Source organism: Myripristis murdjan, chromosome 14 (genome assembly GCF_902150065.1).
Source record: "Myripristis murdjan chromosome 14, fMyrMur1.1, whole genome shotgun sequence".
NCBI classification, from domain to species: Eukaryota; Metazoa; Chordata; class Actinopteri; order Holocentriformes; family Holocentridae; genus Myripristis; species Myripristis murdjan.
This window is the reverse complement of record NC_043993.1, coordinates 2,618,754-2,634,587: the sequence shown is the minus strand read 5'-3', so window position 1 is coordinate 2,634,587 and position 15,834 is coordinate 2,618,754. Positions and strand designations below refer to the sequence as shown.

Below are 15,834 nucleotides of genomic sequence, written 5' to 3'. Positions count from 1 at the left end.
GTGAGTAGATGCAAGGCAGAGCAGGTCCCACGCCATTTCCGAAGAATCCAGGGTAGGGGTTATCTGTGCAGGGTGCAGGGGAATCAAGGCAGATGAGGCAGGAGGAGTAGGAGACGGGTTGGAGGCAGAGCAGGCAGGACTGTGTGGAGAACAAACAAGGATCAACTCCGGGAGTAGGCAACAACAGAATGCTATACGCAAACAGGTTTTGACTTGAAGCATAGTTTACTGACTATGACAGAGACTATGATGTGGCAGTGTGGATCTGGTAGAGCTGAGAATTGCAGGATGTGAAGCAGCTGGTGACGTCCTGCTCAGACTCCAACACACCTGTCTCCACTCAAGCAACCACACACACATAGACACGCACAGGGAGAGGGAGAGAAAGCCACTGTGGGAGTGTCCATTAGAGAGGATGCAGATGCAGATGCCTGGTGGACACGGGACTTGGTCTCCCATGAGATGGCACCAACAATACAGGTGGGGGGCAGGATGGGATCCAGCTCTGAAGCTGAATGGTCAGCTATAAACTGGCAGGAGAGAGTGTCAGGCTTGCTATTCCTAGAGCCAGGGCAATAAGTGAGAGTGAAATTGAACCCTCCAAAAAACAGCACCCTCCTGGCTTGCAGGGAACAGTAGGCTCTTGGCGTTCTGTATATAGGCCAGATTCTTGTGGTTGATTACATGATGAAAGAGTGTGCTGATTCCCTCCAACCAGGTATTGCCACTCCGCAAGGCCCAGTTCCACTGCCAAGAGCTCACAGTTGCCGGTGTTGTAATTCTTTTCTGCCAGAGAGAGTATGCAAGAGAATAAAGCACATGGATGAAGTTTTTGATCAGAGGGAGTTCGTTGTGAGAGGACAGCACCTACTCCGGCGTCAGATGCATCTACCTCCACCACAAACTGGAGTACAGAGTCAGGCTGAGTGAGGACTGGAGCAGAGGTAAAGCAACATTTGAGTTCCTGGAAGGCAGCCTCAGCCTCAGGGGTCCAACAGAAAAGAGTGGTAGTGGAGGTGAGGGCGGTTAGTAGTGCTGCCAGGCGGCTGCAATTGCAGATGAATCTCCGGTAGAAATTAAAAACCCCAGGAACTGTTCTAAGTGCTTCAGGTTGGTGGGCACCAAACATTCTGTGACTGCAGTAACCTTAGCAGGGTCCATCTTTGCTTGTTCCTGCGCAATGACATATCCCAAGAAAGACATGAAACTCACATTTCTCAGCTTTGACAAAAAGTTTGTTCTCCAACAGCCGCTGGAGAACTTGGTGTATGTGCTGCGTGTGAGTCTCAAGGTCCTTGGAGAAAATAAGAATGTCATCCAGGTAGACAAAAACAGTGACCAAGCATATCTCTCAACACATCATCTACCAGAGTCTGGAAGACAGCAGGGGCATTTGTGAGCCCAAAAGGCATCACCAAATGCTCAAACTTGCCCAGTTTGGTGTTGAAAGCTGTCTTCCACTCGGCCCCCTCTTTGACACAAACAAGATGGAGGGCCTTCCTGAGGTCAGGTTTGGTGAACACTGGCACCATGAAGAGAGGTAAAAGTAGAACAGATCAGTGGTAATGGATACTTTCTTTTTGACAGTAATATTATTCAGTCCACAGAAGTCTATGCATGGCCTTAGAGTACCATCTTTTTTCTCCATAAAGAAAAACCCAGCCCCCACTGGAGATGAGGAAGGTCTTCCGATACCTGCAGCCGGGGAGTCCTGGGATGTAGTTTTCCATGGCTTTTCCATGGTTATGCTCAGTGCCATGGAAAACTACAACCGACTGCTGGTAAGGGGCACTCCTGGACCACAGATCCCCAAGAACCAGGGGAGAGTGAGGACAGTCTATTATATGGAAACTGATGGTTTCTTGATGGTTTCCTGAGAGGTGCAGTTTTTTCTGTTACCCGAATCTACAAGTGCGGGCAGGGAACGAAACTGATCCCTCCATACTAGGATCCTGTTAAACAGAAGTCTGAAGGGAGACTGACAGGCAATTTGGGTCAGCAGTATATCTCCCACTATTGCTGAGCCCCCTCTTTTGCTTGCCAGTGAGGAAATTAGATTAAATGGCCCCTGTGACCACAGTACAAGCAGCCTCAGATCTTGATCCTCGTTCTCTTTCCTCTGCTGTGAGATAAGCCTGGCCAAGTTGCATGGGCTCCTATTCTGAAACAGATTTGTGAAGAGAGGCAGTCGGAGGTAGGAACTGAACAAGGGAGTGGAGGATGTTGCGGCAGCTGCTACCTTACCAACTCTCTCCCTCTGACACTCCTGGAGACCGTTATCTATGCAGACAAAGAGCACGATGAGCTCGACAAGACTGCTTGTCTCATCTCTGAACACCAATTCATCCTTGATGTTTTCGTTGAGTGCATTCTGAAACGCGCCATGGAGAGCCTCCTCATTCCAGCCATTCTATGCTGCAAGTGTGTAGAATTTGATTGCCTTTTCTGGGACAGAGTGGGAGCCTTGTCGGATGGAAGAAACCCTTTTAGCAGAGGATGGTCAAAAACTTTTCTCATCTCATCTGTAAATCTGGAATATGAGGAACAGATGGATGATTGTTTCTCCCACACCACTGTCGAGTAAGTACAAGGCCGTTGATCAAAGACAAGTGAACGCTGCATTTAAAAGTCTCTGCAAGTGCCTAGGTTACCATCGTATGGCTCTGGAGGGAGAACAAAGGCCTAAAGAAGAGGAGGAGATGGTCTCGGGGCTGACTGAGCTAGCTGGCTCTGCATATTGGGATTATCCGTGTAAATTTCAATACCTGAGTGAAAAGATTTTGGAGTGCTTGATCATGTTGGCTGAGTAGAGCCCCCTGCCCGGAGAGGGCTTGTTGGAGGGGATCTGTGTTTGCTGCTACTGTGGCCAGACTTTACTGTTATATGGCTACTAGCAGGTGGACCCAAGTGCAAACACAAACGGACCAGAGACAGGACTGATGCAAAAATTGCAATTGCATCTGCGGGGAGAACAATCAAGGATCAGTTCCCGGAGTAAACAACAACAGAATGCTACATGCAAACAGGTTTTGGCTTGAAGTGTACTGACTGTGACAGAGACTATGATGTGGCAGTGTGGATCTGGCTGAGAATAAATAGGGCATCTTAATTGCAGGAAGTGAAGCAGCTGGTGACGTCCTGCTCAGACTCCAACACACCTGTCTCCACTCAGGCAATCACCCACACCGACACACATAGGGAGGGCGAGAGAGAGAGATAGAGAGAGAGAGAGAGAGCCACAGGGGGAGTGGTAATCTGTTAGGGAGGAGCAGAGCTGGAAATGGAGGGAGTAACAGAGGCTGCAGATGCAGATGTGACACCATCTGTCTGTCCCTCTCATTCTTGTGAGTGTGTTATCTCAGGAAGTCCTTTAGGGAATTTCCTCAAATTTGACACAAGAGTCCATGTGATGAACTGATTAGATTGGTGGTCAGAGGTCAAAAGCGTGTTTCTGTTGTAGAATAAACAAACACAGTTATGTGTTGTGGCAAGCTGCAAAAGAAAAAAGTTTAAAACATGCTTGCCAGTGAGATTATCAATTAAATGATTATGAGACTATGACTATGGGAAATTACCAATTTTGTGACATCATGATCATCATCACCGTCATCAAACAGTTAGTGGAAGCCAAAGTGAAACAAATGTAACTTGAGGGCTACAAATGAGGAATTGTCTTGCCTGTCACTTAACACATTGTGGATCAGAATGATGCAGGGTCCAAGTATGGAGGACTTAAAAACAGAATGAGAAGGATTTGTTGGTTTCTGTCTTTCAATGTTGGCCCCTCCTCCCCAGCTTAACTCACTGCTGGCAGTGAGTTTTTGTTTCTTAGGATGGCAATGAGCCAATAACAGCTGTTATTGGCTGGGAGCTGTAGATACATATGCAGATGTCTCTGCAGATACACACACCAACACACACTTCTAGTGGCTCAGAAGTAGTGATTTAACAAAAAAAAAAAAAAAAAGTGAACCATCTGTGATTTTGACCGTATTTTGTCAAAGGTCAGTCAGTCCAGTTTGTGTTGGGGGCAACTTGAAACATTATTTCCTGACTTGTCATGACATCCTGTCTTGTTGTGTGGAGTTAATTGAATGCAGGACCCCATGCACTGCCTCAACTATTGAAAGTTGTTTTTTTTTTTGTAATATATATTTATTTGTAGCTGTATGCAAATACAGATACTTTAGGTCTTTGTTGTACTTCTAATCAGTGTGGGATTTTGTCTCCCAGCAACATGTATTATTTATGCGACTGAAGTGAATTTTATTGTAATGTTGCTCCACACACAAACACACACACACACACACACACACACACAGCTCATCAGCTTATGCTGCATTCAAGACAACCGGGAACTGGGAAACTTCTAACAGGGAAATTCAAGTCAGCACCTCAGAGGCATGAAGTCACTATGAAATGAATGAAACAATAATCACACACACAGAGTAACAGGTGCAGGGCTGAAACAGCACACAGTGCAATAAAAATAATAACACCAAGATGCTGAACTATCAGCTCTTCCAAGAGTTAAAAAGAAGTCGGCTGGCCACCAAGCGTTTTCCTATCATTCTCCTTTCCTCTGGAATGGTCTGCTTACAGAAATTCTTTAACATTTTTATTGCCAATATAATGGATAATATCATTTCTATTTGAGGGAGGCTCACTCTCTGCCTATAGGCTCTGCTTGTCATTTTCAGTTTAGTCTCTACCAGTTTGGATGTCTTTCACAGTGATACCTCTCCTCTTCACTTTCCTCTCAACTCTCAGTCTCAGCCATGTGGTTTTCTGTGTTACTAACCCATTCTTCTGTGTCTGCTGCGTGGCTGTGGCTCCCATCTTTAGGTCAGCTCTGTCTTGGTGCCCTGCTGTCCCTGGTCCTGCTCCTCCTGCATGGCCCGGCCCCTCCTGCGCCTTCCACAGCCATTAGCTCTGCTTCATTCATACATTTATGCACCATATTCTCTCTTTGCTTTATTAAGTCCCGGGACCTCACTAATGTTCTCCTTTTCCGCCCCTTCATTTTCTCTGTGTGTGTGTCTCATATGCTTGCATATGAACATCTCGTGTGAGTGTGATTGTGTTTCTCACACTCCATTCTATAACTGCTCCCCACACACACACACACACACACACACACTTCATCCCTCCCCATCTTCCTTGTCCTCTACATCCCCCTCGTCCTGACTGTTGCCTGGCTCTGTGGCCTGTCATCATCCTGTGCTGCTGTGGTTGTGTCGCCTGGCTCGGTCCAGACCCCCTGCTGCTTTTCTTGTCAGTCTGCTGGTGTGCTGTCTTCTGTAATGTGACTGTGTTGCTTTGGTAATTTGCCCACTGGGTTGGCACCTGTTCAGTCACACATCAGACATACTAAAAAAAAAAAGAAAACGAAAAAAAAAAAATCAGTTACACCTAGAGCGACTTTCACCAATCATGGGGGGCATCGTGGTCACTTTTTTGTGTTTTTGCTCGGGTGGTAATCACGGACCTGCTACGGTGTTAAAAAGTTGGGCCGATGACATCATTCACTGAAAGATGCATAAAATGAATGCCAGCAGTAAATTATTTAGATTACAATCATTTACACACATTACAATCAAGAGAGACAAATGACAGTATGTAGATTATTATTTACCATTGCCGTGGTGCGTTGTTTTCAGCTTGTCCACATGCTGAGTTGGGTTCACCACTCATATTTACACCTTTGACCGTTGTTCAAGAGCAAATGTCCAAATTTATTAGCTGATCAAGACCATCATAATTCAAATGAAATATAAATCTTTTCTATCTCTTTTTTATGCACATTGACCTACCTCTATGCACATTTTATACACCCATGCACACTTTTTTTCTGTTTTTTTTTTTTTTTTGTTGCACATTGCTTTTTGCACACTGGGTTGTACTTAGATCTTATTCTGTTGTACTCAGATCTTATTCTGTTGTACTTAGATCTTATTCTTTATTTTTTTTTTTTATCTTTTTTTTATTTATTTAATCTGTAATCTGTGGATACTGCTGAAAAACTGCGAATTTCCTGTGGGATGAATAAAGTATCTATCTACCTATCTATCTATCTATCTATCTATCTATCTATCTATCTTATGACCGAAAAGTCGTGTTTGAGTTGAAATGTTTGAACTGCAGCACTCTTGTGTGGCCAAACAGAGTAAATAAATCAATAAATGAATAAATACAGTGAGTAGATGCATCATCACTCTGATTGGCGCTCATGGTGCTCGTCCCTCCACCTCAGGGTGCTCTTTCCAATCCGTTCTGCACTCCACCGAAAACAACCTCCATCAAGACAGGCCATGGCACACACACACACACACACACACACACACACACACACACACACACGCACATATTTGCCTGAGGTCAAAAGGGAATGGTTGGTCAAAAATATTGTGTTTGTGTGTGTATTTGTGTGTGTGTTTTGTCTACAGCACGACTCCAGTTCTGATGTATATTTCATGTTGTGTTAGCTCTCTCCATGCACTCGAAACCCCACCAGCCGAGCCGGCATCAAACATTCATGCGGCAGAAATCCCATTTACATATTAAAAGACTGTACGCAGCTCAAAGACTACCTGTCCCTCTCCGCTCCTTTCTCTCTCCTTGTTTGTTTCACGTTTAAATCCGGCTTTTCATTTCTCCACCATCCATTTCTCTATTGTCTTAAAAACCCTTTTGTCTCGCCTTTTGTGTCCCTAAGTCTGACTTTCTGCTTTTCCATTGCCTCTCTTTCTTTCCCGACACAACATATTGTGAGCGAGGAAAAGAGAATCACTGTCGCCGTCTTAATCACAGCAGGCGGATTAAAATGAGTAGGGAGCTGCTGCAGAATCTCTCTCTCGCTTTCTCTTCTCACTCACACACATACACTCTCACTCTCACACACACACACACACACACACACAGCACTGTCTCTTTTATATTAGTTTTTCACAATTGTTAAGACACATTCCTTAAAACCTTCCACCCTTTATTCAAAACTGTAAACACAAAACCCAATTTTCAAACTACATTCACAAAACCTGTGACTCTTTTTGCAAAATCAAACATCGCCTCAAAATGGTTTTATCTGTGCTCACAAATCAAACAGTCTTTTCAAGTCATACACACAGCCAGTCAAAATAAAACCACCGCTGAGCACTCATTACACACTACATCAAAAAAAAAAAAAAAAAAAAAAATTGAAAACACAGTGTTTGGGCTATGTTGCTCCAGAAAAAAAAATGTTTATTGTTACAGTACAGTAAATGCATTTTGCATTTTCCAAAAGAAATATTCACAACCCAGTAACACTGTTTAGATATTGCATACTGTAAGTACTACAAGCAAAACAGCACTGAATGTCTATGGATTCGGCAGTAGAATACAGTAAAAAATACTGTATAGCAAAAGGCCACAGAACAAAGACAAAATGTAAATGAAAAGCACATTACAGTAGACTGTAAATGTAACTGGAAGTGATTCATTCAGCCTCAACATCATGTTTTTGTGCTGGGTCAGACTAGAGAACTTCGACATCACAGGCAACGTCCTCCCCACCCAGTACAACAGGGGGAAAAACCCTCTGGTGTGCAGGATCAAGCCTTGGCAAGACTACACACACCTGTGTCACCACAGGCCAATCCCATGGCCTGTAGGAGATTTTCTCTGGTGTAGGGCTGTCAGCCATACACCTTCCACTGCCATGCAGAGAAAAACTCTTCCGCTGGATTGAGGAAAGAGGAATGTGGTGGAAGGCAAACATTTATGTTGAACTACTCCCATATCAGGACACTGCGGTGGAAATTGATGTCCCAAATTACGACATAGACAGGATGCTGTGCCTGCTCATTATCCTGCCACAAATGCCCAGAAAGGACATCCCAAAGGCCACCCAGAAATGTGAGAAGATGTCCGTGTTTTATGGCCCCAAGGAGGCAAGACAGGGAAGAACCCCGCGATTACTTATGTCACATTGCCACCATGCTGGCCGGGGCCTTGGACAATGGTCCGGTGGTCAATTCTGTTCCTGCCTCTACCTCTCCTCTTTGTGTTTGAGCCCAGCTTCATCCAGAAAAATGTGTTCAAGTGGTCTTTCCACGCAATCTAGTTCAAACACTCACAACTTTGTGTGCTACAGAAAGAAAGAACAATACTGTAGACCAAAAGTATCACTCAAAGCTCTGCATCCAGTTTTTATTCAGGGTCAAAGGTCCAGAACAATTGGCAATAACAAAATAACTGTCTTTCCTCTCCTCTACTTTCTGAGTTTCAACAAGGTTAAGGCCCTTCACACACACACACACACACACACACACACACACACAGTTGACAGAGTGGACAACAACTCTACTTGTTATGTTTCTGTAAGTGCAATGAAAGCTTCACACCACCCCAAAGCAAATTCTCCAGTGTAATGTTAATGTGTGAACTCAACAACACACAAAACGCTGACTGAACGCTGACTGAACACTCCATAGGCTTCCAGTGATCTTAAGCTAGTAGCAAGGTCTTTGTCTTGGTGTCACCCAGCCGTGCTGCTCAGTTCAAGTCAGGTCTGTGGGTTGTAACTTGGTGTTGGCATCTCCTCTTCTTACCATGCTTCCTTTTCCCTCTGCATCAGTCTTTCTCTCGCTTATTATTTCTCTCTCTCTGAGCCCCCTCCTCTCATCTCTCTCTCTCACACTGGATTCATGAGCCTGTTAACATCACTGTACCTCACACCTCGCTCTTTTTAGCCATCAGACTCCCACTCCCCCTTTTGATGTTTCTCTTCCTCCTTTCCCTCTCTCAGCTTTTCCGTTCTTTCTCTTCCTCTTATCGTCCTTTTTTTAGACCGTCCCTCCCTTCCGCCTGATTTCACTTTCTCTTTCATATTTGTCACCATCGACCAAAACAGACTTTAACTGTCAAAAGCGTCACATTTTTTTTTAAGGGTATGCTTGCTGAACTACGTTGCTGTACTTTGACTTTTTCTCCAAGTAGAATAGTTTTGAAATGTCACATTTTGCTCTTTTTCAAACTGTTGGACACTAGAAGCAGTGGTCTTGTGTGGCCGTCGTTGTGAGGCCCTGGAGTTCAGAAATACAAAAGATGCAAGAGAAATATATCAAAACCACACCCATGAATACACAAACTCATCACTAGTGTTGCAAAATTCCCGGAATTTTCAAAGTTGGAAAATTTCCATTGGAATTTTTGGAAATTAATGGGAATTAACGGGAATAAACGGGAATTTTGTGGGAATTTTCAGGAATTTATATTCACTGCATTCACCCGATCATATACATGTATACATAATAAACATTTTGGTTTGTTATAAGCAGATATGCATGCAAACATGTTACATTTTAATGAATTTCCAGGGAATTTTCGGGAATTTTCCCTAGCTGAGTCAAACTGTGTTAATTCAGGCATAGGACTGTGTGCAGTACTATTGTTAAAGTGTGCATATGAAGTGGTTCAACTACCCCTTCAAATGCATAGAAATGCAGGAAATTGAATTGTGATGCTGATGTGATGATCGTCTGTCTCAGTGGAAGTGCTGTAGCCTAGTGGAGTATAGGCTACTGATTGATGATGATCAAATGTGCTCGAAATTATTTGCATATGTGAATCTTGGTGCACAGGTGAATTTGCATTGAATCATTTAACATATTTGTTTCAACCAAAATGCAAAATTGACTGTTTATATTTAAGTTTTATTTCACACACTTGGGTATGGGGATGATGATTTTACAGTACGCTGGCATTGTGGCCTTTGGGTTAGAGGTGAGTCCTGAGTTCATGAGATTAGGGTTTCCATTTCCAAAATGGTGATATTGATGTTGACATTCATTTTATTGATTATTGTTTATTTTTGCCCCATTCACCTTAAGTTAACAAAAACAAAAATGAAAATTTCCAAAATTCCCAAGCTTAAATTTCCATGGCAACTTTTTAAAAACCTCATTCAAATTGATGACAAGAAAAACGAAAATTCCCAAAATTCCCGAGCCGAATTTTCCCGGGAATTTTCGGTAAAATTGAAAAAAAAGTGACAGCAAAAATCTTCTGAAAATTTCCAATATTCCAGAGTGAAAATTCCCATGGGAATCTTCGGGAACTTTCTGGGAAATTTACCGGAAAATTTCCACCCCTTTGCAACACTACTCATCACACACATAACATTTGCATACACTCCAAATGGGATGAGTGTGTGTGTACATTTGTATTGAGTACAATATCCTGTGTAATCAGCTCATTCCAGGGTCTTCCACTGTGACTGTATGTATGAGGTAGTGTTTGTGAGGTGTTAAACTACTGTCCATTTCTCTCTGTTGCTGTGTGAAACGGCAGTGTGTCAGCTCAGCATAGCATAGAAAATGATTGTATGTGTAACTGATAAATTTCCTGGCTGCAGTCTGGCTCCATATTATCCACAAATATGTACCAAGGATCAGTGATTTTTTGCTGGCCTCTTTCACTGAGCCAATTCATATTTCTGGCTTTATGCGTCCCTCTGGAAAAAAGTTCAGAGCCATCAGCACCTCACCTGGGGCAATGTTGAATTTAACAGCAAAACATCAGCTCTTCGTTTCAGTCATTTTATTTATTTGGTTGTTTTTATTTTGACACTTAAATTGAAATTTTGAGCTGGGAGACCGTGGTTAGCTTTTTCAAGCCTTACCACTTTCTACTTACAAGTTCAGCTGGATGTGCTGATGTAGCTGGTTATTATTTATGGCAGACGCGCTGTAATATTTGTGTATGTGAACCTAATGTCCTGTCCTGTGTCTATCCTGAGCATACTGAGAAAAATTGCCAGTCTGCCTCTCTCTCTCTCACTCACACTCTCTCTCTCTGTAGGTGTGGATGTGTGGTGGTCGGATGGAGGACATCCCCTGCTCCAGGGTAGGACATATCTACAGGAAGTATGTCCCATACAAGATTCCTGGTGGAATCAGCTTGGCAAAGGTGAGTCTCAACACAGTCTGTTACAATGGCTTCCGTCTCAGTACAACACTATAACAGCGGATCTGTCACAGTATTGCTGTGTGCTCTTGCAGCAGCCTAGTCTCAGCACTTTATTTTTAATAGAGCTCAGTCTGCAGCAGGTATGGTGTTGGAGCACAGTTATGGAACATTTTAACAAAATTCAAGTCTGTTGAGACTTGTGTTTTTTATGTGCATTTATGTGTGTGTGTCATCTTTTGTGCTCAGCACTCATGGGATTTTTACACTGCACTTGACAGAGATCTATTTCACACTTATCCATTTAGCCATGGCGACTGTCATTGCTCATACTCACTACCCAGTTCTTCTTCCAAACAAACTGCTCTTGTGGCTTCTATAAATGCAAAACGCATGTCCACCCATGTTTTTTGGATGAACATATCCATGAGACATGTGTCTCCACAGCACATGTGAATATACTTCTTTCTTATGATGAAACTGGACGAGGATTAATGACTCTGTTTGTTCATCAAACGCCGTGTAGATATCATCAATCAGATTTTGATGAAGGATGTGTGCCATTAGTTCTCATATTTAGACAATATTTGTTCTGACAGATGTTGACTGCCCTGATTTAAAAAAATATATATATACACTATATTACCAAAAGTATTCGCTCACCCATTCAAATGATCAGAATCAGGTGTCCTAATCACTTGGCCTGGCCACAGGTGTATAAAATCAAGCACTCAGGCATGCAGACTGTGAAACAAGACATTTGTGAAAGAATGGGCCGCTCTCAGGAGCTCAGTGAATTCCAGCGTGGAACTGTCATAGGATGCCACCTGTGCAACAAATCCAGTCGTGAAATTTCCTCGCTCCTAAATATTCCACAGTCAACTGTCAGCTCTATTATAACAAAATGGAAGCGTTTGGGAACAACAGCAACTCAGCCACGAAGTGGTAGGCCACGTAAAGTGACGGAGAGGGGTCAGCGGATGCTGAAGCGCATAGTGCAAAGAGGTCGCCGACTTTCTGCACAGTCAATTGCTACAGAGCTACAAACTTCATGTGACCTTCAGATTAGCCCAAGTACAGTACGCAGAGAGCTTCATGGAATGGGTTTCCATGGCCGAGCAGCTGCAGCCAAGCCACACATCACCAAGTGCAATGCAAAGCGTCGGATGCAATGGTGTAAAGCACGCCGCCACTGGCCTCTAGAGCAGTGGAGACGCGTTCTCTGGAGTGATGAATCACGCTTTTCCATCTGGCAATCTGATGGACGAGTCTGGGTTTGGAGGTTGCCAGGAGAACGGTACATTTCAGACTGCATTGTGCCGACTGTGAAATTTGGTGGAGGAGGAATTATGGTGTGGGGTTGTTTTTCAGGAGCTGGGCTTGGCCCCTTAGTTCCAGTGAAAGGAACTTTGAATGCTTCAGGATACCAAAACATTTTGGACAATTCCATGCTCCCAACCTTGTGGGAACAGTTTGGAGCGGGCCCCTTCCTCTTCCAACATGACTGTGCACCAGTGCACAAAGCAAGGTCCATAAAGACATGGATGACAGAGTCTGGTGTGGATGAACTTGACTGGCCTGCACAGAGTCCTGACCTGAACCCGATAGAACACCTTTGGGATGAATTAGAGCGGAGACTGAGAGCCAGGCCTTCTCGACCAACATCAGTGTGTGACCTCACCAATGCGCTTTTGGAAGAATGGTCAAAAATTCCTATAAACACTCTCCTCAACCTTGTGGACAGTCTTCCCAGAAGAGTTGAAGCTGTAATAGCTGCAAAAGGTGGACCGACATCATATTGAACTCTATGGGTTAGGAATGGGATGGCACTTCAGTTCATAGTATGAGTAAAGGCATACTTTTGGTAATATAGTGTATATGTATATATATATATATATATATATATATATACATACATACAAAAACACTTTGCTGCCTTATTCACTGATTTATCGAAGACATTACACACTGATGACATTTATACATTATATATACTATTGGTTTGATTTTGCTTATTCATAGTGTAATGTATGGTTGGTTTGGAAAAACTCAGGCTGTTGTCGCTGATGGCATTATACCAAACTTTTTTTCTGTGAGATCAGGAAGGGTGTTAAGCAAGGGTCTACGCTTGGCCCACTCTTACTCAGAATCTTATGCTGGGCCTCATTCACCAATATCTTATATATATATATTTTTTTTTTTTTCAAAAATTTGTTTTTAACAAAGGTCCCAATAAAAGTCAGATTCATGAAGTGTTCTTAAACTGCACATTTGTTGGCACCTGTGTTCCTGTGTTCCTGAATCTCACTGTCTAAATTGAAACTTCATGCCAGTGGCCCCTAATTAGCATAAGTGAACACCCCACCATTCCCCATTCCAAGGGCATGGACTGCCACATGGAAGCAGAAATCCCACACAGAAATGGAAAAGAAAAGTTGAGAGAAGTCAAGAATGCCCAAATGAAAGTCCAAAGAGAGTGGAGCACCGGACTCAAAACATCGGAGGGGGGGGGGGGTTGTTCTGGGGTGGAGGTCCTGCTGCAGGAAGTGAACAACAAACGACCTGTCATATTCAGTAGCATCAGCAGTGGATATAAAATAACAGAGAAAAGACATGCACGGTACTCTATTACTCATTCAGTGAACACTGTATCGGGCAATGGGCTGCACAACCAGTGAAGTAAAAAAAAAAAAAAAAAAAAAAAAGATTTGACCTCAAATCTGAAGCCAAAAAAATATTGTCAAGCACAGAAGAGAGACGCTGATCACTGGAGGGGGGCAGGCCAGATCTGTGCCCAGATCTGTCATTGGGGCCATTAATGAAGAGACGGCACTTTCAGGTGTGCCATCAGCCGAGCATATGAACATACCTGTGGGCCCCCTGTCAGTGGTTTCATCTCCTGTCTCACAATCATAAAGTAAGATGTTTTTTCAGAATTAATGTAATCTGACAGTACATGTTATTTAAAAGCTATGGCTGTAAAACCATAGAACTTCTGGCACATTGAACATGTAAACACCAGTGTGTTAAAAGCAGATGATTATTTTAAAGTTACATTTTATTAAGTTTGTATTCAAAATTTAAACACTTGCTTTTGCAGTATAGATCATACATGCATACCTGAAAATCCCAAAATAAAAGGTCACTAAAACTCTTACTGTATGATTTTTATCATTTATTTATAAGTGAAGTCCCGCTGAGGCTACCACCCTCTGTGGCAGAATGTGGCACCTCACAGCCAGTTCCCCCTGCAGCAGCACTGTGTGTGCACAGTCCTGTTCAGCTGGCCCACATCACATCTAACAGTGCGTCCTGGATGCTGTCACAGATAGCCTCAATGCTGGCCACAATCTCTGACACACTTAAAACCTGGACAGCAAGTCTGTTGTTGTGCAAGACACATTAGGCCACGATCAGCCAACCTAAAACAATGAAAACATGTCGAGACAAAATGCAAATACTTTTGCCAGAATTTGGGTTATGTATTCTATAGGTTCACTACTGTTCTTGCAAAAATTAAACAGAATTCCTCAGCTGTTGTCAGCTTGCCACCTGACACACCCAGCGTCCTTTTAGCATGCCAGTTGTGCACTCGATGGTGGAGGGAGTTTGCGTGTGCCGCTTATTGAAAAACACCTCCTGGTGAGTCTCAGGTTTGGTGAGGCATATCCTCGGCCTCCTAATAAAACAAGTCACTATAGGAATAGAAGACCACTGTTGCTGTTATTTATAACTACTTAAAGATGCTTACCAGTGAGCCATGCATCTGCAGCAGTTTGTTCAAGGCACATGCCCACAGAACTGTTGTAAGATGTAGGAGTCATGTGCAATTGGGAGTCACTAATGAGTTGAATATTTATGAAGTGGTATTGCTTGTGGTTTAGATAAGGGCACGGATCTGGAGAGGGTGCCTTAATGCACATGTGCATGCAGTCTATGGCACCAGTGAGTAGACCATCAATGGAATGGAATTGTTTCTTGAATGGGACCTGCTCTTTTGCTGTGTAGGGGAATTTTGTTGTATTGTGCGACCATTTGATTTATTCCATCCTCAACTTGCTGGAGAGCGTGGCTGATGGATGGCCGTGATATGCCCACTCTGCCTCCTAGCTACCTCTGAAATGTTCCAGTGACTAGAAAAGCCCACGCTGTAGAGTACCTGTACATGTAGTGGTGCAGTGTGGGACCGTCTGGCAGGGCGCCGCAGTGCTGGCTCCAAAATACTACACAGCTCCATGAGGACAGCTGTTGGTAGCCTAAAGCATCCCAAGAGGTACTTGTCACTCTGTGCAAATAAATCTACATGGTCCTGGAGGATGTGTTCCCTCCTCAGGGCATGATCTGCCACTTCCTGCAGCAGCAGTAAATATGCCATTGTGTGAGTAGGCTCAGGGTGCAGAATAGACCTACTTTGGACCTATAAGTAATGCAATCAGTCACTGATTATTGGATGGCATGGGTGTTTTTTTTTTTTTTTTAATAACATGGCATTATAACATCCATTTATTGATAACATCTAATATGCAGTACCATCAACTGCACTCAAATCCAGCCCACCTTAATGCTCTCCAGATAGCTCCTAGCAATCTAGGAGCTATCAAATACTCAAATAAATTTTCGAGGATTCTTACTAATAATAATACTGCTAATTGTTGTAATCCCTGTACTTAATATAATATACACAATGTACACTGCCGTCAGTGTGTGAATGTGTGTGTGAATGGGTGAATGTGAGGCAAAAAACATTGTAAAGCGCTTTGAGTGGTCAGTAGACTAGAAAAGCGCTATAGAAATGCAGTCCATTTACCATTTACCATTTACACAATATAATATACCCAAACTGAATATCAACAATCATAAAAATACCTGTGAGTGTGACTAGATAAT

General features: G+C 43.2%; 1 protein-coding gene across 2 annotated transcripts in view; it reads left to right on the top strand.

The window, feature by feature from the left end:
* LOC115371155 (polypeptide N-acetylgalactosaminyltransferase 10-like) overlaps nucleotides 1–15,834 on the top strand; it is a 167,673-nt gene that overhangs the window by 138,261 nt on the left and 13,578 nt on the right. For both annotated transcript variants that reach the window (XM_030068331.1, XM_030068330.1), the window contains exon 8: nucleotides 10,843–10,950. In XM_030068331.1, the coding sequence (XP_029924191.1) occupies nucleotides 10,843–10,950 (108 nt within the window). The remainder of the gene's footprint in view (nucleotides 1–10,842; nucleotides 10,951–15,834) is intronic.